Raw genomic sequence first — 25,985 nt, 5'->3', positions numbered from 1 at the left:
ACTGCCGGAGCAGCGGGCAGAAGCAGGGCAGGACAGGACTGCCGGAGCAGCGGGCAGAAGCAGGGCAGGACAGGACTGCCGGAGCAGCGGGCAGAAGCAGGGCAGGACAGGACTGCCGGAGCAGCGGGCAGAAGCAGGGCAGGACAGGACTGCCGGAGCAGCGGGCAGAAGCAGGGCAGGACAGGACTGCCGGAGCAGCGGGCAGAAGCAGGGCAGGACAGGACTGCCGGAGCAGCGGGCAGAAGCAGGGCAGGACAGGACTGCCGGAGCAGCGGGCAGAAGCAGGGCAGGACTGCCGGAGCAGCGGCCAGAAGCAGGGCAGGACTGCCGGAGCAGCGGCCAGAAGCAGGGCAGGACAGGACTGCCGGAGCAGCGGCCAGAAGCAAGGCAGGACAGGACTGCCGGAGCAGCGGCCAGAAGCAAGGCAGGACAGGACTGCCGGAGCAGCGGGCAGAAGCAGGGCAGGACAGGACTGCCGGAGCAGCGGGCAGAAGCAGGGCAGGACAGGACTGCCGGAGCAGCGGGCAGAAGCAGGGCAGGACAGGACTGCCGGAGCAGCGGGCAGAAGCAGGGCAGGACAGGACTGCCGGAGCAGCGGGCAGAAGCAGGGCAGGACAGGACTGCCGGAGCAGTGAGCAAAAGGGTCAGAGCGGAGCAAGGCTGCGGAGCAGTGAGCAAGGAGTCAGAGCAGGCTAGAACCGCCGGAGCGGTAAGCAAAGGAGACAGAGCAGACTAGAACCGCCGGAGCGGTGAGCCAATTAGTCAGAGCAGACTAGAACCGCCGGAGCGGTGAGCAAAGGAGTCAGAGCAGGCTAGAACCGCCGGAGCGGTGAGCAAAGGAGTCAGAGCAGGCTAGAACTGCCAGAGCAGTGAGCAAAGGAGTCAGAGCAGGCAAGGCTGAGTAGGGGGGACAGGGCTCTGTTCACACGGAACAGACAGGAAGGGAAAGGCAGAGCCAGACACCCACAGGGTACTAGCAGAGAAGTAGCGAGTGGACCACAAACTCACAAACGGGAGTACAGAGACAACAAGCAGGAGTTTGGTACGAGTTCAGACTCTGCAGAAAAAGGAAGGGAACGGACATAGAGGCAAAACAGGTAAAGGATAGGAGAGAGTTCAGACTGGAACTGAGTGTACGGAGGAGACCGACACTGCAGCGGAATACAGGAGCGGGTCTGGGAATACGGCCCCCAGAGAGGCAGGACGAACAGGCAAGGAGCGTGTTCAGACAGGACAGACAAGATACAGGAGCGGGTCTAGGTAATCGGCCCCTAGAAGGCGGGAGGAACAGGCTAGGAGCGTGTTCAGACAGGACAGACAAGATACAGGAGCGGGTCTAGGTAATCGGCCCCTAGAAGGCGGGAGGAACAGGCTAGGAGCGTGTTCAGACAGGTCAGACAAGATACAGGAACGGGTCTAGGTAATCGGCCCCTAGAAGGCAGGAGGAACAGGCTAGGAGCGTGTTCAGACAGGCCTGGAAATACAGCCTCCAGGATAGGCAGACAAGAGAACACAGAACGGGACCTGGCACCTTCAGAGTGCAAGCACACACTGAATGAAACACTATGCTCAGGCAGGAATAGATGGGAGCAGCTGAGCTATATACCAGGTGACAGACAGCAATAGGCTGAGGACGCACAAGGGGTGTGACCCACAGCAGGTACAAAAAGCAGGAAGTGATCGGGCGCTGCCCTTAAGCAGCAGAAACAGACACAAACAGACAGCATGGAGGGAAGCCAGAGAGACATTCTGGACTGGAGATCAAGTGCGCGCTCTTGCACAGTGGGAGATGGACCACCATGCAAGGACGCCGCCAGGTATGTTACACTGATCACTATACTGCATTTATCTTTCAAAACTGTGATTTCTAAAAACCCTTTGACTTGCTGGTTAACCCTCCTTTTGCTCTCTACAGATTAACCTATCGTTTGCTGTGAACATCACAAACTGTTCACATGAAGTTATTATCTGCTCTGGATCCTGGTACCCATATTTGTGTGTTACTTCAGACCTGATGTTTTCCTTGTAGTGTGCCCTCCTGGTTCTATGGCTTCTGGTTTGTCCTGCCCTGCTCTTTTATCCACCATTTAGCATAGACTGTTGTCCGAGCCCTTACAGTTCCACATGTCTTCCAGCCTGTTGTGTCAACGTCGTGGGTCCGTGTGTCCACCCTGACCTGCGGCTTTGTGAATCCGCCTCATCAGATGAGTCTAACCCATTCAGATCAATGGGTTGTCTGTGTAATGAAGGATAGGACCGTGCCTCCAGAAAAACATGTTTTTTGTAATGTCTTTCCGCTAGGATCTAGGGCAGGACAAGGGTGCGGCGGCTCATGACACCACAGTTTGTCTAATTCATGATGACCTATAGCGTTCTTTACGAAGGTGTACGCCACTCGACAGATGATCCTGATTCATCAAGAGGCATTTACCCCTTAATGAATCAGAACCGTCTGCTCCCAACGTGACCCCTCATCAAGACCGGCAACAAAATCTAGAGTCTTGATGAATCGGGGCCTTAGTGTTTTTGGAAACCTGAAGCATTTAAAGCACTCACAAAAGCCCGAACATATGAACAGCAAGTTGTTTCTCCATAGAAATGAAAAGGAAGATTTTTTGAGCGTTCTGTTAGCGCTTTTCTGCCGTTTTTTCAGAGAAGAGACGCTCAAAAAACACCAGAAAAAATAGTGTGAACATACCCTTGTAGTTCAGTTTTGTTCAGAGCTGTAATAGATCTGTTATATCCAAGCAATTAGGCAGAAAAAATATATTTGTGGCATGTTTCATCATACTGCATTGCTTCTTGGGGAGAATATTTCCATACCAAATCCAAAGTCCTGTACTATGTCTGTCTGTATAATCCCTTAATATATTTTCCTGCTAATAAGTGAAAAATCATATTTAGTTTTGTCTGTAAATCAATTCTCGGTATTTTATATTTAATCAGAGCACAATTCATCACAGTATGAAAAGATACCAGCATCCATCAACCCGTAATACTTTCTGAGAATCTAACTACGGGCGAGCATGACGAGATTGAGCAATTTAAATAAACAGTAGGGATTTCCTTGCTCTGTCAAGAATTCAGCGACTTTGCTGGATGAATATTTTCAATTATTCATTCTGAAATAAAGAAGTTACATTTATTCTCAGGCGCTGCAAATTTGCATGAGCATCCCTTCCCGGGCCTGCTACTTTACATTTTCATTGAAATCAGAGTTTTTCCTGAGCAGGATTGAGCCTCCCTAATTCACCAGGCAACCACATCTCCAGTTCTTTAAAATGTATTAAAAACAATAATGGCAGAAGAGATTCCCAGCAGTGATTACTAATCATAGAACAGTTGCCTTTAATCACTGCATGGACACTGGTGTACTTACTCCATAGTGAGAGACTTCTGAGATCTTAAAGGAGTATTCCATTTAATAGAAGTAAATTATTCTCCCACATAGCTGCGTTTTTGGTTGTATTTTCTTGTGTTGGGTGTTAATATGATTTTTAGAATATCTTTAGATGATCCTTCCAACGAAATCCCCTTTGATTGACATCACTACTCTATTGATCACTACTGATTGCAGAACTGATGGGGTTAATGGCTGGGATGGATATTATTCTTCAGTGGTTGCGCCAGTGACTACAAACCTACTATCACATACATTGGAATACAATATTATACCACTCCTCCCTAATAACATAAATGTGATAATGCAGAATGAGATTGGTGTACAGTTGTTTGATACATTAACTTTATAGTATGGGCTTGTACCATGCTAGCGTGCATAGTGCATTGGAGTTTTGTGTTTTCTTTTTTTTTTCTTTTCACAGATTCCAGGAGAATCAGTGCATTTAAAAGTCATAGCATCAAAGTGACAATCAAAGTCTATCTCTAGAATTTGTCCTTTCCTTACCTTTATCTCGGCAAAAAGTCTTACTGTTGCTCTGATTCATTCTTGCCTGGACTACTGTAACTCTCTACTAATTGGTCTCCCTCTTACCCAACTCTTCCCTCTCCAATCTATCTTGAATGCAGCATCCAGGATCATATTTCTATCCAACCGCTACACCTATGCCTCTACCCTGTGCCAGTCATTGCACTGGTTACCCATTGGTTACAGAATACAATATAAACATATCACTCTCACCCACAAAGCTCTACACAGCTCTGCATCGATCTACATCTCCTCCCTCATCTCTATCGCCCTACACGTGCTCTCTGTTCCATTAATGACCGAAGACTAATATCTTCTGTAATTGAAACTGTTAGGGGGAGCGGTTGCAGACAACTTTATTTAATGGAACGCAACCGACCACGGGGTCCGCGATGCAGCCTAGAGGACTGCTGCCGAACACTTCCCGGGTGGAAAGGCAAACGACAACTAAATGATAAACCCTTCCGTGTTAACTTCACACCGGACAGGGTATAGCGGTATGCTCTATCTCCGTTTACTGCACGGAGGAGAGAGCGACCGGCGACGCACCTAACAATAATCTTATCCCTTCGTGTTAATGCACACGGAAGGGTAAGACGGTACGCACAATCTCCAAGAACCGAAGGGAGACGTGCGTCCGTGGGAACAGCAGTAGCCCTGTCTTTGATACAGGCGCTACGCTATGGGGATTGGCGCTAAAGCGGTTCACACAATCTCCAAGAACCGCAGGGAGACGTGTGACCGGACTATGAGCAGTAGCCCTGTCTTCGGTACAGGCGCTACGCTATAGGAGACGGCGCTAGCTTGCGGGTGATTCCCGCCGGGTATTCGAGCACTCAGCCGGCGTGCTACCAGACTGAGCAAACCCGCTCTATTAAACTCACAGGCGGCTCGGGGTGTAAGGGCGAACCCCCTGGTCAGAGCCAGTCAGCGAAGCTACCTGCCTCTATGGAGCTAAACCTGCCTAGCGGAAACTATGGCTCTTTGAGCCCGGAGTCAGCGTGCACACCACAAACAGCTAGCTCAAATGATCTGAGCGTGCCGCCATGTTTGTGGGCGGGCCTTTTAAAGATTAAGCCCTGCCCCACTGTCCCACCATTGGTGACGACACCCGTGACCAATCAGGCAGTGCCAGGTCACCGGGTCAGGTGGGTGCCAAACCACCAATCATGATCCGCCAGGTCACGGACATGCTCAGTGCAGCGAATCCTGGACTTAGACTCCACGAGCCCTGTCTCCCTCTGCAGCCTATGCTTAACACTGCTAGGCACAAATGCCTGGGAGACAATCTGCAGGGCTCGTGGAACAGCTAGGCGTTGAGGCTGACAACAATGCTGAGCAGTATCAGCCCTGGCTGGCCTGGAATGGGAAACCACAAAAGGTCCTGGACCCTTTTCAAATCCAGCCCCAGACCAACACCAAACAGAAACCTGCCGCTTTCATCTCCAAGACTTCTCTTGTGCTGCATCAGTTTTCTGGCAATCACTACACCAGACAATCCAGTTGATTCTCAGTATCCACAGTTTCATGCGTGCCCTAAAAACACATTTCTTTAGACTAGCCTATCACCTCCCCTCACTAATCTAGCTAACTATCCCCTGTTCTCTCTTCCACGCAACTCAGTAGCACTTTGTATATGTACTTGTATAGATACTGGCTGGGAACTGGTTCATGCAGGTTTATTTGAATGCCCTTATTTATTATACTGATGTCTGTACCTTACACAACAAGCACTTTATTTTTACCTTTTGTCCCCTATTTTCTCATAGATTATAAGTTTGCGAGTAGGACACTCACTCCTCTTTGTATGTGTTGAACTACGTGTTATTTTGTATTGTTTTTATTGTCTGTACATGTTTTCTTGGAACTGTAAAGTGCTGCGGAATATGTTGGCACTATAGAAATAAAAATAATTTTTATCATTAGTTAATTGTCTGTAATTCGGGTCCGTAACGACAAGTCACCTTCTTACCAAATATATTGCCATAATGTTGAACCAGATGGCCCCTTTGGTAATTTTGCATATTTGCTTTGATCCGGCATGTTGACTATTCTCTAGTTGTCTGTAGTATTATATGAAATATTGCTTTATCATTTCATTGCATTAATATAATGTTTGTGTGGTGTATTAAGAGATATATACCTGGAATTGGGTTGGAGAGTAGAGTGATAGCCAAAATCAACAATGTGGTTCTAGAGACCACAGACTTGTGATATTGGTGATGCAACGTGTCTGATTTAGCTGAGCAGAACTTGTGCTTAGTGCTAATTTCCAGTCACTCCGGGTCAGTTGCAAAGAGCACAAAGAGAAGATTACCTCTGTGACTGTCCCTGGCAGAGGAGGCCATGTTTACCCATAAGAAGGGGAGACGTAAATGACCCTGCCGTCTGAGTAAGTCCTTATTCAGATGTCCGATGTTCTCATACAAGGACAGCACTCATACTTGTGATAGTCTGTGTGGCCAGTCACATGTCTGTGATTTTTCTCAGACCGAGTGGTCCACAGAAAATCACAGCGATATGTCCGATTTTGATTTGAGGGTCGGATCAAAATCGGCAACGCAAGTCTATGAATCTATGAAAAAAACTGAACTGCACTTGGATAACATCCAATTTAGGTCCTGTTTTCATGGACTGTCAAAAAGGAGAAGGTGGAGAAACATTTTTTTTTGCTCCACGTACGAGAAAAACTGTTGGCACTTGATCAAAGTATGATCAAAATATGACCAAAATAATAGGTCCATTTTTCTTGCAAGTGAGAAAAAAATGGACATATTAATGAGGCCAGAGCATATTTTTGGTCTGAGTGTGATCCGATAAAACTTTGAATCGCACTAGGACTAATGTTAGTCTACGGGGCCGTGCACATGTGCGAAATTTTTCTCAAACAGATACAGTCCAAGAAAAAAAATCGCTGCATGCCCAAGTTTGATCCAAGATTCAGTTTGCAGTCGGAATGGAGAAGATGGAGACATTTTTTTCTCCATCTTCGCTTCATCTCAGAGAATCGGATCACAGTATGCTGACACTCTGATCAAACTCTGATCAGAGTTGAATAAGAGTGGCATTTGCATAATAGATCCAATTTTATCAGATGACAAAATTCTTCCGGTTCAAACCCTTACAAACACTCCCCATACTGTCCTACAAGGTTATAACACTTCCCAGAAAGGTATCATCATGATGCAGATGGTGTTTAGTATCTTTAGTCCTCCTCTCCCTAACCTTACTAGTTCCTCTTATGGGTAAATTGAATATATTCTAAAACTTATGAATTCTTGATCATTTGGAATTTAGCAGTTCTCATTGATGCTTTATTAAGTTAATTTTATCACATACAGACCTCTACAGTCTATATAGTAGAAGACACAAATAACTAAAGGTAAGAACCTCGCTGGTCCTCGGCTTCTTCAGTCTTTAATAGATGGAGAGACCAGAGAAAATAAATTATCTCAGATATTCTAGGAAAACCTGAGGCACAAATTTATCAAGTGTTTTACTGCATCTCGTGTGAGATAATGATCTCTTTAGGTGATGTTATTTTATGGGGGTGGTTCATCTCGTCATGCGTCATCCTGGACACGTTCGTAAATCAACCTGGTAGAATGGTATTGGGTGGCGATAAATGATCTTTTATGAGGCGATGCAATCATTGTGATTGATAAAATCCTAAGTGAATGCAAAACTGTCTGTATCCATGTGCCCTGTAAAGTATATGCAAAAGAAACATAGCACCATATATAAGTAACATAAATCAGTAAATCATGATATCAAACAAATAAATACCCCCATAAAATAAACACATAGGCATGGCTATAGGAGATGGAAAGGTCCTGGTGCTTTTATAGGAATAGCTCCTATTCTGGCGTTTTCAAGCCAACCATGTATACCATCATTGATGTAAACTGCCTCTGTGTAATAATGTATTTTGCCTGTAGGGTTGCAACAGGAACTGCAATAGGAAACTGTCTTTTACTGAACAATAACTTTGTGGGAATTATGAATGTTTCTCTTAATACATGGAACATCTTCATACACATTTTTCGTATCCTTCCTTACTTAGTCCTCTGTCTTCACCACCACCCAGTCAGCACTTCAGGAACTTCCCTCGTCCCCAACAACAGGACTACAGTCATTTAGTGAGAGTCCTGTTCTTCAACCTGTGGTTCTGCATCCTTAGCGGGGTTACTTGACCACTATGGCCATTACTCAGCTTTTCTGCTGACCAATGCCTTGGAAATACTGCCTGGACACACTCTTTGTCTCACGTTGTCTGCCCTGATCTGACTCGTTACTTCCTGGACTTGCAAGCTCGGTATTGCATTACTAAGTTTCCTGACCCAGGTCCCATCTCTAGAGAACCACTCATGCCTTCATTCAATTCCTCTTGCTTCTTTCTGGATCTCGCTATCCATTCCCTCGATCTCCACTCACTTCAGGGACACTCACATCATGCAACTCTGCTTACATATCAGACCATAGGTCTGCTTCTGCTGCAGGCTGGGCCCTATCTAACCTCCTAACAGGAAACTGTCTCTGTCCCTTACTTTATCCCCTCCCACCCTCGGCTAGTCCCAATCATTAACCCTAACTCTCCCTACTGCCGGGCAGAATACAATGCTGTCATTAATAATGCCTGTCACTAAACACATCACATACATAAAATACATGTGTCTTTCAGGGGAAACTTGGGCAAAACTTCCATCTTCTTACAATTACACACTCGTGGGATGTGAATTAGAAGAAAAAGGTGTGACGCATGTGTTTAATGCTTCCAGGAAAAATTAAGTTATACATCATCAAAAGATCTTAAAGGGGTTGATCACTTTATCTTTGATTTCAATACATATGTTGGGTAAAACATTTATTTGGCATTATATATAACTCATAGTTACTACCTGGCACTGAGCTTCTGCAGAAGGCTTTACCAAGAAATTACTCTTCAGCTGTGACGAGGGGGTGCTCTCTCCATTTATAGAGTTCCCTCTAAAGTATATGAAGTGTCCTAAGAGGTAAAAGGAAAGCATTAGTATGCACAATCATATGTATAGTGAACATGTGGCTGCAATAGGGTTCTTGGATAAAGGGGTCACAGCCTTTGGAGTACCAAGAACCGGTGTATGAACTGCATTGTTAATACCAAACATGGTGGTGAAAATTAGGCTGAGGGTCATAGAAAGGTGGGGGGATAAAAATACAAACAAAACACCAGACCATTTTGTGGCAAAACCTGACACCATAATGGGGGACGATTTTGCCTTATGGTTTTGGGTCTCATTCTCATCTATATCATTTACTGACACACTATAAGGGACATATACACTGTTCAAAAAAATAAAGGGAACACTCAAATAACACACCCTATATCTGAATAAATGAAATATTCTCATTTAATACTTTCTGTACAAAGTTGAATGCGCTGACAACAAAATCACACAAAAATCATCAATGGAAATCAAATTTATAAACCAATGGAGGCTTGGATTTGGAGTCACCCCCAAAATTAAAGTGGAAAAACACACTACAGGCTGATCCAACTTTGATGTAATGTTCTTAAAACAAGTCAAAATGAGGCTCAGTATTGTGTGTGGCCTCCAAGTGCCTATATGACCTCCCTACAACACCTGGGCATGCTCCTGATGAGGTTGCTGATGGTCTCCTGTGGGATCTCCTCCCAGACCTGGACTAAAGCATCAGCCAACTCCTGGACAGTCTGTTGGTGGATGGAGCGAGACATGATGTCCGAGGTGTGCTCAATCGAATTCAGGTCTGGGGAATGGGTGGGCCAGTCCATAGCTTCAATGCCTTCATCTTGCAGGAACTGCTGACACACTCCAGCCACATGAGGTCTGGCATTGTCCTGCATTAGGAGGAACCCAGGGCCAACCGCACCAGCATATGGTCTCACAAGGGGTCTGAGGATCTCATCTTGGTACCTAATGGCAGTAAGGCTACCTCTGGCGAGCACATGGAGGGCTGTGCGGCCCTCCAAAGAAATGCCACCCCACACCATTACTGACCCACTGCCAAACCGGTCATGCTGAAGGATGCTGCAGGCAGCAGATCGCTCTCCACGGTGTCTACAGACTCTGTCACGACTGTCACATGTGCTCAGTGTGAACCAGCTTTCATCTGTGAAGAGCATAGGACGCCAGTGGTGAATTTGCCAATCTTGGTGTTCTGTGGCCAATGCCAAGCGTCCTGCACGGTGTTGAGCTGTGAGCACAACCCCCATCTGTGGACGTTGGGCCCTAAAACCACTCTCATGGAGTCGGTTTCTAACCGTTTGTGCAGACACATGCACATTTGTGGCCTGCTGGAGGTCATTTTGCAGGGCTCTGATAGTGCTCCTCCTGTTCCTCCTTGCACAAAGGCAGAGGTAGCGGTCCTGCTGCTAGGTTCTTGCCCTCCTACGGCACCATCCATGTCTCCTGGTGTACTGGCCTGTCTCATGGTAGTGCCTCCAGCCACTGGACACTACGTTGACAGACACAGTAAACCTTCTTACCACAACTCACATTGATGTGCCATTCTGGATGAGCTGCACTACCTGAGCAACTTCTGTGGGTTGTAGAGTCCATATCATGCTACCACGAGTGTAAAAGCACAACCAACATTCAAAAGTGACCAAAACATCAGCCAGAAAGCATTTCTACTGTTATAGCAGAAGATGGAGTCCCTCAAGTTTAAAGGCCCCATCTATGCTATATAAGTCTGACAGTTATTTTAGGTGAAAACAACAGCTATGAATGTTCCTTCTTGTATCAATAGCGTGTCCTTGCTAAAAAGATAACGTGATTCTCCCTGGCCAGATGTTTCTTCTTGTAGCAATAATGTGTTCTTGCAGAAAGATGAAATGACCTTGCTAACTAGATAAGTCTAATTAAATATTTTAAAGCATACAGAAACTAGCTTTTTTCGCTTGTTCAGCTAAACTGTATAATCGAACCATATATGGCAAATCCTTTTCCTGCCTTTAGGGTGTATATTAGCCCTGTGTTTTGTAATAAAGTTTTTAGAGTATGTTTAGACACAAACATCCTGTCCTGTGTCTTCATTCTCTCCGAGCTCGTAATCCAAAGGATAGAAGACCCAAAATTCAGTGACGACAGCACTGAGATGTGGTCTGTGGTCCCCACCTGCAGAACCACTCCTTTATTGAGGGTGTCTTGATAATTGCCAATAATTTCCATCTATTGTCTATTCCATTTGCACAACAGCATGTGAAATTGATTGTCAGTGTTACTTCCTAAGTGGACAGTTTGATTTCACAGAAGTTTGATTTACTTGGAGTTATATTCTGTTGTTTACGTGTTCCCTTTATTTATTTGAGCAGTGTATATATAGTGGATCAGTGAATCAGTGACTTTTCAAAAGGGATAAAATAATTATGTACTTTTGGAGTGTTGCATCTCTCCTACATACAATACACTAATGTTTGTACTTACATTTTATCCATAAAAGGAAAATGATACTATTCCAGAACTACAGTACAGTAACACACATGAGCTTGTCAGTTGGTAATGGGTTTTATATAGGGCTGCTGTTAAACTAGTTACCAAGTCCTGATTTTGCAGGGACAAAAAAAGACCAAGCGCTATAGGAATAATAGCAGTGCACAATATTGCACACCATGATAAGTGGCCAGAGATACCCCCTACCTCCTTTAACCAATGGTCCCTATGCTATTATGTAGTGTAACAAAGCATCTGCATGTAATAAATCTGATGTACGAAAACCAGGGATAATGCAAAATCCAAATCCAACCCTGGGCAATAAAGTGTGTTAGTGCAAGAAACAAATACTATATACACATAAGTGCAAACGTTCAGTATTTCCAGTATTTGCAGGAGAAAAATACTGGTAATACCAACAAAAATAGAATGCCATGAAATCTCTTAAAAAGTGTATTTAAATATAAGTAAAAAAAAAAAAAAACATGAAAAGAATGCAGAACAACCATAGACCACAACAACACTATTTAAAAAATGGTAATAAGAAAGGTGTACAAGTGTGAAATATCCCAAATATATCCTTAGGTTTTGTCCCTGAATTACCAAAGAAGAAAAACACCTAGACAGGTAAAAAGTAGTGATGGGCGGGAGCAATGGTGCTTGATGCACGGGTCGAGCACATTGCAATACTCGGGTGCTCGACACGAGCAACGAGCCCAATGTAAGTGTATGGGCAACTCGAGCATTTTTCAGACGCCCCCCACCTACCCCCGGTAGTCTGCAGAGGGCCTAAAAATTGCCCAAATCGATGGGAACAGTGCACAAATGACATGGGAACAGCATGGGGAAGACCCCTGAAAGCATTTCTGACTCCCAGGTCACTTCTGTCAACAAAGTTGTCAGAGGTATTACGCAACTTTTACAGACTCACAATAAAACAAACAAAAACAAAACCAAAATGGATTTTCCTGAGAAATATGTTAAGGAACATCCTTTCCAGGGTAATGACTTGTATGTAAAGCAAAATAAAAAAACAAAAACGCACCTCCACACCTTGGGCTATGTTCACACATAGCGTTTTTGATGCGTTTTTTCATTTTTGCATTGCTTTCAACCGTGACAAATGCATTCACCAGGAAATGTCATTTTAACATTTTACAACCTTATCTGGCCATGTGGTGTGTGGGATATCATCAAACACATTGTGTTTCATTTATGAAGGAGGGACTCTGAAAGTCACAAAGCCTATTTTTGTAGGGCCATCAGGCGGCCTTTACTATTTTTAAAGGGCCAGCAGTTGGCTCTCACTATTCTTAGAGAGCCATCAGCCGGCTACATTTTATTGTTCCCATTACTAAAGAGTGGGTCTCCTATACTGTTATTGCATATGCAGTGAGTGGCAGGGCTGCCCAAAATTTGGACGCACCCCAATACCACTTTGAAAATTTGGACGCACCCCAATAACCCTTTGAAGAGACTTAGAGGAGGGCCTCCTGAAAACAATGTGCCCATTATTAGGAAGTAGGTCTCCCATTGTGTTTGCCTATGCAGTGAATGCTCGGGTTGCCAAAAATTTGGAGGCACTCTAATGCCCCTTAGAACAGACGTGGAGGTCAGAGGGCCTCCTTAAAACAATGTTCTCATTATTAGGAAGTAGGTCTCCCATTGTGTTTGCCTATGCAGTGAATGCAAGGGTTGCCAAAAATTTGGAGGCACGCTAATGCCCCAGGGAAGAGACGTGGGGGTCAGAGGGCCTCCTTAAAACAATGTTCCCATTATTAGGAAGTGGGTCTCCCATTGTGTTTGCCTATGCAGTGAATGCAAGGGTTGTCAAAAATTTAGTGGCACTCCAATGCCCCTTGGAAGAGACGTGAAGGAGGGCCTCATAAAAAAAGGTTCCCATTAGAAAGGAGCGGGTCTACTATACTTGTAATGCCCATGCACTAAGTGTATGGGCTGACAAACATTTACCCCTGGGGGTATACATGAACATACTGTAAAAAATATTTTTTATGGGCATCATAAACACCCTTTAAAAAAATTATGTGGGTGTTTCATCACGGACCACGGTCACCCTGGTGATATGGTGGTGAAGGATGAGCAGGAGGAGAAGGAGGAGGACAAGAGCAAACAGCCAAAATCAGTAAGCGTATACCCATGTGTGGGTGTGAAGAGGTGCATGGGAATACACCTCCCAAAAAAAACACTGGATTTCAGTTTATGTTACGCTGCTATCATTCGGTGGTGTTCAGAAATCTGGCCCAATCCAGCCCTTGTTCATTTTTATAAGAATCAGCCTGTCAGCATTTTCAGTTGACAGGCGGATGCGCTTATCAGTTATAATTCCTCCAGTGGCACTAAAAACCCGCTCTGATAAAACGCTGGCGGCAGGGCAGGCCAGGACCTCCAAGGCATAGAAAGCCAGTTCATTCCACGTATCCAGCTTGGATACCCAATAATTATAAGGCACAGAGAAATCACGGAGGATGTTGGTGCAGTCGTCAAGGTACTCCCTCAGCATCTTCCCAAACTTTGCACTCCTTGTGAGAGTACCGCGCCTGAGGGCTTGTGCGATGGGAGGGGCTGAGAAAATTCTCCCAGAACTTTAACAGTGTTCCCCTGCCTCTGATGGATTGAAGTTGTGTCTCTCTCACCTGTACTCCTTGGTTGTCCAACGAACTGTGACCTCCTCTGCCAGCGTTTTCAGATGGGAATTTTTTTTAGTAGTTCCGCAACAAGGGCCTTCTGGTACAGCCCCATTTTTGTAGACCTGTCTGCCTCAGGAATAATAGATATAAAGTTCTCCTTGTAGCATGGGTCTAGAAGTGTCACCAACCAGTAATGACTGTCACCCAAAATTTTGAGAACGCGAGGGTCATGGGAAAGGCAGCGTAACATAAACTCAGCAAGACTTTGATGTCCTAACCAAGAGGATGACTGACCATGCTCTCCTCCTCCTCCTCTCTGTCCTCTGGCCATCCACGCTGAACAGATGGTATGACAGCTGTGCAGGTAGTACTGTCTATAGCGCATGAAACTAGCTCCTGTTCTTCCTCCTCCGACTCCTCTTCCTCATTGTCACCCAATCCACGTTGGGAAGAGATGAGGCTGGGCTGTGTGTAATCACCCTGTATGGTTCCTTGCTCCATCTCATCGTGCTCCGCCTGCAATGCATCCTCTTTGATTGTGAGCAGAGAGCACTTCAGAAGACCGAGAAGCGGGATGGTCACGCTAATTATGGCGTCATCGCCGCTCACCATCTTAGTGGAGTCCTCAAAGTTTAGGAGGATGGTACATATGTCTAACATCCATGTCCAATCCTGAGGTTTTATGTGTGGACTCTGCACTGAATAGCGGCCTTGTTGATGCTGGTACTCAACAACTGCCCTCTTCTGCTCACAAATACTTCCCAACATCTGCAGTGTAGAGTTCCAATGCATGGGAACATCACACACCAGTCTGTGAGCCGGAAGCTGCAAACTCTGCTGAAACACGGCAAGGACGGCGGAAGCTGTAGGTGACTTACCAAAATGGGCACACAGGTGGCGTACTTTAACAAGCAGATCTGACAGCTCCAGGTAGGATTTGAGAAACCGCTGAACCACAAGGTTAAGCACATGGGCCAGGCATGGTACATGTGTGAGCTCGCCTCGCCTCAGAGGCGCCACCAGGTTCCGGCCATTGTCACACACGACCATGCTTGGCTGTAGGTTCAGCGGTGTGAGACACATATCTGCCTGCTCTTTCAGAGCTGTCCACAACCCTTCAACATTGTGCGGTTTGTCATCTAAGGATATTAGCTTCAGCACAGCCTGTTGCCGCTTGGCCAAGGCAGTGCTGCAGTGCTTCCAGCTTGTGACTGATGTGGTCATTTTGGAGATGGAGGCTGAAGAGGAGGAGGAGGCTGAGGAGGATGAGGTGCAGGAGCTGTAGACTGTGGGGGCAACCCTGATTGACCTAGGGCCCGCAATCCTTGGCGTAGGGAGGACGTGTTCTGTCCCAAGGTCCAACTGGGTCCCGGCTTCCACTATGTTAACCCAGCATGCCGTCAGCGAGATGTACCATCCCTGCCCACAAGCACTTGTCCATGTGTCTGTGGTTAGGTGGACTTTCCCGGTAACTGCGTTGTTTTAATGTTTTGGGACACGTGCTTGTGTAATGCAGGGACGGCACACCGGGAGAAATAGTGGTGACTGGGGACTGAGCACCGAGGGACGGCCGCCGCCATCAGGTTGCGGAACACATCTGTCTCCACGAGCCTAAAAGGCAACATTTTGAGCGCAAGCAGTCGTGAAATGTGGGAATTTAGGAGTGTAGCCTGTGGGGCGTTGGCTGCATATTTGCGCTTGCGTTCCAAGGACTGGGGTATGGACAACTGAACGCTGCACTGGGACAAGGACGTGGACATGCTTCCTGATGCTGCTACTTGAGAGTGTGCAATGACAGATGCAGGGCAGGAGGCATCTTTGCATACACCATGGACTGGGGATTGGCTTGCATGCACAACAGCGGGAGAAGCAGTGGTGCCACCCGCAGACACTGTTCCTGGACCCTGAGGTTCGGCCCACAAAGTCGGGTGCTTTGCTGCCATGTGCCTGATCATGCTAGTGGTGGTCAGGCTGCTAGTTTTGCCACCCCTGCTGATGCTGGCCTGGCAGGTGGTGCAAATGGCCTTTTTGGGGTTATCGGCAGGGTCTTTAAAAAACAACCAGACTCGGGAAGACCTAACAGTTGTACTGGCAGCTTCCTTCATGTTGGTTACAGGGAAAGGTTGTCTGCCTTCTGTCTGCAGCCACCATACTGCTTCTTACTGCCTGTTGGGGTGCTCTGCCTCCCTCCCCCTGTGTGCTGCTGTCCTCGCTCTGCATGTCCACATGCCAGGTTGGGTCAGTTACTATATTATCCACCACCTCGTCTTCCACTTCCGCACCCTGGTCCTCCTCCTGACTTTCTGGCAATTGTATCTCATCATCGTCCACCTCTTGTAACACCTTCGTGCGACCGTGGCTGCTCAAATATTTGGACATCGCTACATGCGATCTCCTCTTGCCCCGCTTCAAGTGGACCGTGCGAGAGGACTGAATCTATAAATGGAAAAGTGAACAGCTCTTCATAATGTCCAAGTGTGGGATCAGTTGTCTCCGGGCACTCAGCATAGTGGGAGGAAGGAGGATCAGGGTGAGGAATATGCGGTCCAGACTCACGGCTACTGAGACTTGACCATGTGGAAGACAAGGGTGGTGGTGGCTAAGTGACTGGAAGCATTATCCGCTATCCAACCAACAACCTTTTGACACTGCTCTGGGTTCAATAGTGGTGTGCTGTGGTCCCCTAGGAATTGGGACAGGAAGGTCGGGCGAGAAGATGTGGGTGTTTGTAGTGGCACAATTTCAGCTTGCCCATGGCCTCGGCCTCTGCATGCACCATCACCATTACGTCCAGTTCCCCGTCCCTTGCCACGTGCCTTGCCCATTTTAAATGGAGGACAATACCTTCCAGACTCACTACAAATGGCTGAATTTGGAGCGAAGTTATATGTAATCCGTGTGATGAAGAAACCACAGTTTTAAATACCTGGCCTGTAGGTAACTATTTTGAACAGCAAACCGGTGGCAAAAAATTTGCTGACACACTGAAAAAAAATTAGAATGGAGGCCAGAAATGGCATATTTTTCAGAAAACGTATATGTGATCGTGTGACGGACAAACCACGGTTTTAAATACCTGGCCTCTAGGTAACTATTTTGAACAGCAAACAAGTGCCAAAAACTTTGCTGACATACTGAAAAAAAATTTGAGTGGAGGCCAAAAATGGCAGTATTATCAGCGCAAGTATATGTGAATGTGATCCATGTGACGGAGAAACCACAGTTTTAAATTCTTGGCCTGTATGTAACTATTTTGAACAGCAAACCGGTGCCAAAAACTTTGCTGACACACTGAAAAAAAATTTGAATGGAGGCCAAAAATGGGAGTATTTACAGCGCAATTATATGTGATCCGTGTGACGGACAAACCACAGTTTTAAATAGCTGGATTTTTAGCACTGTAATATGGAAAGGACCTAGCTGTATTCTGCAGTGCCAACAAGCAAATGGCACAGAAAAACGGTGTTCTCTGGATTGCTTTTTAAGCAAATAATGAGGATTAAGATCCAAAAAAATGTATTCCTGGCCCCTGAGACCTGGGCCTTTATCTAAAAATATCTAACAGCAGAAGGCAGAACTGGAATGGAGCCTCTTGTGCTATATGCACTGCAGTCTGCTATATACACTGCCTGCCTGCCTATATACACTGCCGGCCTGATATCTCTGCAGATGGATTAGTCCTCAGAAGGACTGTTTGTTGAGATGGATATGTGTAATGTACTTGTTTTCTGCCTACACTACCTAATACACAACCAAATCTCTCCCTAGCTCAGCAGCACCTCTCCCTACACTGCCTGATTGCGGAGTAGACTAGTGAGCACAGCGGTGCCAGGTCTGATATAGACCTGATGACGCTGTGCGGCCAGCCAATCACTGTAATGCCACAACCAACAAGGCTGCGGCATTACAGTGAGTGGCAGGCAATCCCTGCATGTTCATTGGCTCTGTAAAGAGCGCCAAACATGCAGGGAGGGTACCCGAGCATCCGCCCGAGCATCTCGCAAGTACTCGGCAAGCTCCGAGCATCTCGAGTACTGAGATGCTCGGGCGAGTACCAAGTACTTGCGAGTATGCTCGCTCATCACTAGTAAAAAGTAGTACTTACATCAAGTCATGTTTCAGGCAGGATATGTGTAATGTGGTCAGCTTAACCCCTACGCACGTTTTACCCATGCTTCGTCAGGGGGCAGAAAAGTGCATAAGGGCAGGAAAACGTACTGGGCAGTTGGCAGGCAAAACACTTTGGAAAATATGCACATTTTTGCATGCATTTTTGATCCATTTTTCTATTTGTTTTTTTCCCATTCATTTGAATGGGTGAAAAATGTTGCAAAAACACTGCTAGAAATGACATGTTGCAGATATGAAACTCCTTCAAATCTGCAAATCTGCAAGAAAAAAATAAGCAATGTGTGCAAAGGATTTAAAAAATCTTATTCACTTTGCTGGGACAATAAAACACTGCTTTTGTTTGGAGCAAAAATGCGAGGGGGGAGGCGGTAAAGATGGAACGTGTGAACATATCTTAAGATCACAGAGACCCTAGGGGAACTTGGGAGGTCTCTATTAGTGTTGAGCCACCCCCGTAGTGTTCGAGTTCGGTTCGGTTCGTCGAACACCCGTGTGTTCGCCGAACTGTTCGTCGAACTGTTCGTCGAACACCTTCGAACACCGTTAAAACCAATGGCAGGCAAACAAAAACACATAGAAACACATAGAAAACACCTTCAAAGGTGTCCAAAAGCTGACAAACTGCTCAGAAGACACAACTAACACATGGAAAAGTGACAAGTACATATAGTCATGCGAAAAGAAAAGAGGTGGAGGAGTAAAAGGAGGGGGAGACACAGATATAGGCATGTCATGCCCTTCTAAAATCCAAAAAGTGAGAAGCCGACACGTTCAGTCCGCTCCTGCCCGTGCCACCTCCGTGTCGCCGGGTTTGTGCCAGAGCCGCGGTGAACCCTGACGGCCAGCCCCCCTCTCCCAATACTGGTGCCTGTCCGCTGGTGGGTCGAGCGAGCCCCCCTGTGGTGGAGGCAGCTCTAAGCTTTTTAATTTAAATTGTCTCTCTAATTTGAATAAATACACTTTAAATCCATTTACAAGGATCTATTGGAGGGCAAGTCTCATGCCAGCAGCCGCGTAATTCCAGCTCCAGTAGCGTCCACTAAAGCTGCTGCAGTTAAAAAGCTTTTATAAGGATCGAGCTCGGCTGTCCACCGCAAGGCATCCTACTGCCAGTCCGAGCCCCTATGCCTTGGGGTGCCTCCTGATGCTCTTCACTGAGTATCCCGTGGTCCCGAAGCATTTCCTTTGAAAAAATGAAGTGTCCAAACTACAGGTGGTGTAGCTTGCTTAACAGCCGGGATAATCCGCTGACTAGCAGACACTGCTACTAGGCACAAAGTATTTCCTGGGCTAGATGCAGTTAAAAATTTGTAATTAGATACTCGTTGGATGCTGAGAAAGCATTCCATAGAGTCTCCTGGCACGCCATATATGATTCTCTTAAAAAGCTTGGGGTAGGGGTCTAGGGGACCCTTTTATAGCCAAAATCACGGCCCTGTATCGCAATACGTCACCTAGGCTGAAGATAAATGGAACTGTAGCACCCTGAGGGCTCGGTTGCTACAGAGGTATTGCACCTCACCCAGAGGCGTGATATCTCACTCTCAGGTAAGGATGTAGTGTGGATGAGGACCCGACACCTGCATGCATTACACCACATTGCCGTGGGGCAGGGCGACCAATATGCCCCTGAGATGGGCACGACAGTCCCTGTCCCTGGCTGGAGTGGGGGGAGGGAACACTGAGGAAGGCGAACCCTGTAGTGCAGGAGCAGGGAGGAAGCAGTTCCTGGGTGCATTGAGAAGGGAGTATAAAAGGTGGGCACCATCTTAGTTCAGTGCAGAGAAGTCTGAGCAGAAGTGGCAGGGAGCAGGGGCTCTGCATGAGCTCTGCTCCGGAGGCGGGCCTAGTAACAGAGGCCCAGGCCTGGAAGAGGGAGAAGGAAGGAAGAGGAGCGGAGAAGGCTCCAGGAACGAGAAACGAAGGGATCTCAGGGGTGCGGACGGGTGAGTCGCCACCGCACGCCCGAATCCACCTGCGTGGAGGGGTCAGGCCAAAGGGGGAGACCGGTCCCCGAAACTAGTGGAGGCAGGAAACGACCCTCAGCTAGAAACAGGAGGCTGTGACATTTTATGTGGCGCAGCCCCTCGCTACACCCGCTAGGAAGGCACCACATAGGGTCAGGGAAACTGGCGCCAAGTTTACCAAGAGGAGGCCCGAGGCAGCCGGACAGAAGGGTTGGTAAGAAAGGCCAGACCAAGGACACACAAAGGGGGTCCTGTGAAGCACTCCAAAGTTATCTGGGAGTTGTCTGAGCCCCTCACCTGGTGAGCACAGTACGACGTGGGCAGCCGTTACCTGCAGACGTGGTCTGGATAATAAGAACTGTGAGTAAAGGCCATGGACTGCATCACTGACTCCGTGTCATTACTGCTACTGCCCTGCACCATCACCCCCATCCTCCGCATACACTGCCCTGAGGCTATACTCCTCCCGTGGGGAGTTATGCTACGCTCTGCTGCACCCACAACACCAGCCTCAGCGGTCTGCCCTGGAGCGGCGGTTCACTCTGACCGCAATCCACGGGTGGCGTAGTCGGACATTTAAACATCAAAACCACATAAATAGTTCCGCCACTGGTTTGACCGCCCTGAGCCACGGAACCGGGTTGCCGCCACGGAGACTACAACCACCAGCATCCACCAAAAAGGGTCCGGCTCCGGGTGTCCCAAGGCCCAGGGGGCGCGTCAGAACATTTTCATCACCTTTCACAATCACCAATGGGACAAGGCAGGGATGTTCTCTGTCCCCTCTCTTATACATCCTAGTGACGGAGCACCTGCTCTCATCAATTCGCCATAACCCCAATATTAGGTGGATTGAGGTGGGAGGCACCGAGTACAAGTGCTCTCTATTTGCTGATGATGTCCTAGTATATATCACTCAATCACATATATCCATCCATACTGTTATGGCTGAAATAGATCACTTTGTTACATGGTCAAATTTTAAAATCAATGCAGCGAAGTCTGAGGCCCTCGATGTCTCCCTCCCCAAATCCATATAGGATTCCATCCAGTCCAACTTTCCCTTTGCCTGGCCCTCACAGGGTATCAAATACTTAGGAATTCCTATTCATAGAGACCTCTCCCATCTATGTTATCTTAATTTTGGGCCCTTTATTGAACAACTCCATACAGACCACGGTTGGCAAGTTAGAACTGTAAGATTCACTACGTGAACCACTGGTGTTTTGTGGAAAAGCACATGTACACTGTGTTCCAAATTATTATGCAAAAAGTGTTTAGGAGTGATAAGGGAAGAATTTGTTTGTTTGTCAGTTAAACTCATTGATGGTGATGTGTGTCAGGGCTCTTTATATCACTGTAAGCAATTGCAGACACCTGTGCTAATTAGTTTGGCAGGTGTGTCCAATGAAAGGCAAGACTACTTAAGAAGGCTGTCTCACATTATTAAGCAGCCTACATTTTCTGCCAAAATGGGAAAGAAAAAGGATGTGTCGGCTGCTGAGAAGCAACAAATTGTGGAGTGTTTAGGTCAAGGCATGACTACAATCAACATTGTGCGATGATCAGGATGAAGTGTCTTGGCAATCAAGAAGTATGTAGCTGATTCACAGTACACACGTGTGCGTGCTGATAAGGGCAAATTGAGGACTCTTTCCTACAGGCAATTACGTCAGGTTGAAAGAGCAGCGGCAAAAAAGCCTTGTCATAGCAGCAGACAAGTTTTTGAAGCTGCTTGTGCCTCCAACGTCCCCCGAACAACAAGATGCAGGGTCCTTCAGAGGTTTGCAGCTGTGCATACGCCATCCTGTCGACCTCCTCTATCCACTTCACACAAGCAGAAACGGCTCCAGTGGGCCAAACATTACATGAAGACTGATTTCAAAACTGTTTTGTTCACGGATGAGTGCCGTGCAGCGCTCGATGGTCCAGATGGATGGAGTGGAGGATGGCTGGTTGATGGACACCCCACGCAAACACGGCTACAGCGCCAACAAGGAGGAGGTGGAGTAATGTTTTGGGCTGGAATCATGGGGAGAGAGATTGTCGGCCCCTTTAGGATCCCTGAAGGCGCTAAAGATGAACTCCATAATGTATGTGGATTTTCTCAAACAGCACTTCCTGCCATGGTTCAAGAAGAAGAACCGTGTATTTCACAGCAAGATCATTTTTCTGCATGATAATGCACCATCTCATGCTGCACATAAAACATCTGCATCTCTGGATGATATGGGCATAAAAGGGGACAAACTTATGGTGTGACCCCCATGCTCCCCTGACCTCTACCCCATTCAGAACCTTTGGAGCATCATTAAAAGGAGTGTCTATGATGGCGGGAGGCAGTTCACATCTAAGCAACAGCTCTGGGAGGGTATTCTGTCCTCATGCAAAACAATTGAAGCAGAAACCATCCAAAACCTGACAAATTCAATGGACGAGAGAGTTCAGAAGCTCCTTTCGAACAAGGGGTCCTATGTGAAAATGTAACATCACCTAGAATAAAGTTTTGAGTTGAAAACTGTTTGATTTCAGTTTCTAACAACCTGCTAATGCTTATAATTTCAAAAATGACCATTTTTTTGGTCTTTTTTAAAATGAAAAGGTTGATCGAAAAGTTTGGGGGATCTAAGAGTGTGGCAACCCAGTAGTCATGATTACTTCGAATTCTGACAATATGAGGGTCATGCTGCAGGTAGTGCAGCAAGAAGGCACTTATGTGTCTTGCGCATCTCGGAGCCCCAAAATTATTTTCCGGGCTAGATGCAGCTAAAAATTATTATTAATTTTAAATCTGGTGAAGCTTTAGTATAGATGGCCTAATAGGATCAGTGCTGCACACTGCTACAAAGCCCAAATTATTTTCCAGTCAAGATACAGATAAACATGATTAGTAATTTTAAATCTGGTGGAGCTTATTATAGATGGCCTAATAGAATCAGTGCTGCACACTGCTACAAAGCCCAAATTATTTTCCAGCCAAGATACAGATAAACATGATTAGTAATTTGAAAGCTTAAAACGGTTGGTAGGGTGATTTTAACCAATCATCAAGCTTTTACTCTCCCCAGGATGACACAGGGGTAGAAAAGTCGTTTCGGATCCATGATTTGTTCATCTTTATGAACGTGAGTCTGTCTACATTATCAGTGGAGAGCCGCGTGCGCTTATCTGTCAGCACACCACCAGCAGCGCTGAACACACGTTCAGACAGAACGCTGGCTGCGGGGCATGACAAGATCTCCAAGGCGTAAGTGGCTAGCTCCGGCCATTTATCCAGATTGGAAGCCCAAAAAGAGCAAGGGTCCAGTGACACAGTCGTGGCTTCAATGTTTACTTGGAGATACTCCTGTACCATCGTCTCTAGGCGTTGACTATGTGTCAGACTTCTTGTCTCCTGTGGCCTTGCAAAGGATGGGCTAAAAACGTGGTGAAATGATTCCGCAAAATTGATGTTACCAGCAGATACTGTGGTTCTGTTACGGTTTGAGTGCTGAACACTTGACGGTCCCACGGTTGGCAAGTTGGAACTGTGAGATTCACTACGTGCACCACTGGTATTTTGTGGAAAAGCACATGTAAGATTCTGCAACAGTCTCTGCTGATACTCCTGCATGCGTGCATCCCTTTCTATGGCAGGAATAATTTCTGCAAATTTACTTTTGTACCGGGGATCTAACAGTGTGGCAACCCAGTAGTCAGGAATATTTCTAATTCTCACAATTCGAGGGTCATGTTGCAGGTAGTGCAGCAAGAAGGCACTCATGTGTGTTGCGCATCCAGGAGCACCAAGTCCCTGTTGTGTTGGTGGCGAGGTAACAATCATCCTTCCTTCCTCTGTCCTCTCCCCCCAACCTCGCACAACAGAAATGTGATCAAGGTCTCCCTCATCTGATGAGTCTTCCATCAGTTCGTCCTCCACATCTTCCTGGGCTCCTGCACCTTCCTCACTAGTTTGGCTGCTACCATGCGCCCTGGTAAAACCATCTCCCCCACCCTCACATGCCTGCCGCCTTGGTGCTGCCGACCGTCTGGACCTTGCAGATGTTAGCCCTTCCGTATACAACTCCTCCTCCTCTACTTCCTCCACCTCCTCTTGTGCCACCACCTGACTCCGAATTCTGTTTAACATGTGCTCCAGCATGTAAATCACCGGAATAGTCATGCTGATAATGGCATCGTCAGCACTAAACATCTTCGTCGCCATTTCAAAACTGTGCAGAAGGGTGCATAGGTCCCTGATCTGAGACCACTCCTCCAGCGTGATTTGCCCCACCTCTGGATCTCGTTGGCCCAGGCTATACGTCAGAACGTATTGCACCAGGGCTTGTCGGTGCTGCCACAGTCGCTGCAACATGTGCAGAGTTGAATTCCACCGGGTAGGCACATCGCATTTTAGCCGGTGAAGTGGCAGGCCCAACGACTTCTGTAGAGATGTAAGTCGCTGAGCTGCGGGATGCGAACGGCGAAAGTGAGCACACAGCGACCGTGCCCTCTGCAGAAGGCCATCTAGTCTGGGATAGTGGGCTAAAAATTGCTGGACAACCAGGTTCAACACGTGAGCCATACAAGGCACGTGTGTGACATTGCCCCGGCGAAGGGCCGCACCCAGGTTTGCAGCATTGTCGCACACGGCCTTCCCTGGTTTCAGGTCCAGTGGAGACAACCATTCATGAAATTGGTTCTCCAGAGCTGACCACAACTCCTCAGCTGTGTGACTCACATTTCCCAGACATTTCAATGTAAAAACCGCCTGATGACGTTGAGCCCTACTGCCAGCATAGTAAGGAGGTGTGCAGGATCCCTTCTGCGCAGTTAGAAAGCTTGTGGCATGACCAGACAGGCTTTGGGTGCAGGTGGAAGACCGCGAGGAGGTTGAGGAGGCAGAAGCAGTGGAGGAACTTTGACATAAAGAGTATTGACGCACAACTCGTGGGGACGGCAAGACTTGGACAGCAGCCCCTTGTCCTGCTGTCACCATAGTTACCCAGTGCCCAGTCAGCGACATGTAACGCCCCTGTCCATGCCTACTCGTCCAAGTGTCTGTGGTGAAATGCACCCTGTCACACACAGAGTTTCTCAAAGAAGCGGTGATGTTGTGTGCGACATGCTGGTGGAGCGCAGGCACACCTTTCTTTGAGAAGTAGTGCCGACTGGGCATCTGGTACTGGGGCACTGCGACGGACATAAGGTCTCGAAAATCCTCTGTGTCCACCAGGCGGAAAGGCAGCATTTCTGTAGCCAAGAACTTGCAGATGGTGGAATTCAACCTCTTAGCTTTCTCATGGCTAGGAGGAAATGGTCTTTTACTTGTCCACATCTGAGGGACCGAGGGCTGGCTATTGTGCTTAGACGGGGTTGATAAGGGTGTCCCCGGCAAACTGCCGGTCTGTGAGGAAGATGCAGGCGGACATGTTAGGTTGCCTTGATCCAAAGGTGGTGCTATCGATGTCGGACAGCGCTCAACACCAGCTGGTGTTACCACCTCCAAAGAAAATGATGACCTGCCAATCACGCTGGCTGTTGCGGGTAAAGAGGTGGCAGGTCTGCGCCCCAAAACAGGTGTGACTGCTGTCCCCCCAGTCACAGAGGATGAAGAGGCCGCGGATGCACAAGATATGGCAGACGGTGGTTGGCCCGGCCGGCTAGGCCGCATTGTAGCACACTGAGCTTCCCACTGCAACTTATGCTTCATGTCCATGTGCCGGTTCATGCATGAAGTACTCAAACTATGTATTTTTTGGCCTCTACTTAGCTTTTGCTGACAAATGTTACAGATAACACGAGTTGGGTCATCTTTATCGATCTGAAAATATGCCCAGGCTATGCAAGGCTTAGCACCCATGCGACCTGAAGAGCC

At 47.1% G+C, this 25,985-nt stretch overlaps 1 protein-coding gene across 1 annotated transcript in view; it reads right to left on the bottom strand.

Annotated features, from left to right (window-relative positions):
* Nucleotides 1-25,985, bottom strand: part of MALRD1 (MAM and LDL receptor class A domain containing 1) — a 900,174-nt gene that overhangs the window by 606,072 nt on the left and 268,117 nt on the right. Inside the window, exon 11 of the mRNA XM_073677476.1 lies at nt 8,827-8,933. Within this exon, the coding sequence (XP_073533577.1) occupies nt 8,827-8,933 (107 nt within the window). The remainder of the gene's footprint in view (nt 1-8,826; nt 8,934-25,985) is intronic.

Source organism: Phyllobates terribilis, unplaced genomic scaffold, assembly GCF_046119375.1.
Source record: "Phyllobates terribilis strain yellow unplaced genomic scaffold, ASM4611937v1 Scaffold_4__5_contigs__length_816908805, whole genome shotgun sequence".
Lineage (NCBI taxonomy): Eukaryota > Metazoa > Chordata > Amphibia > Anura > Dendrobatidae > Phyllobates > Phyllobates terribilis.
The sequence above is the reverse complement of the archived record's forward strand: the minus strand, read 5'-3'. Positions and strand labels throughout refer to the sequence as shown.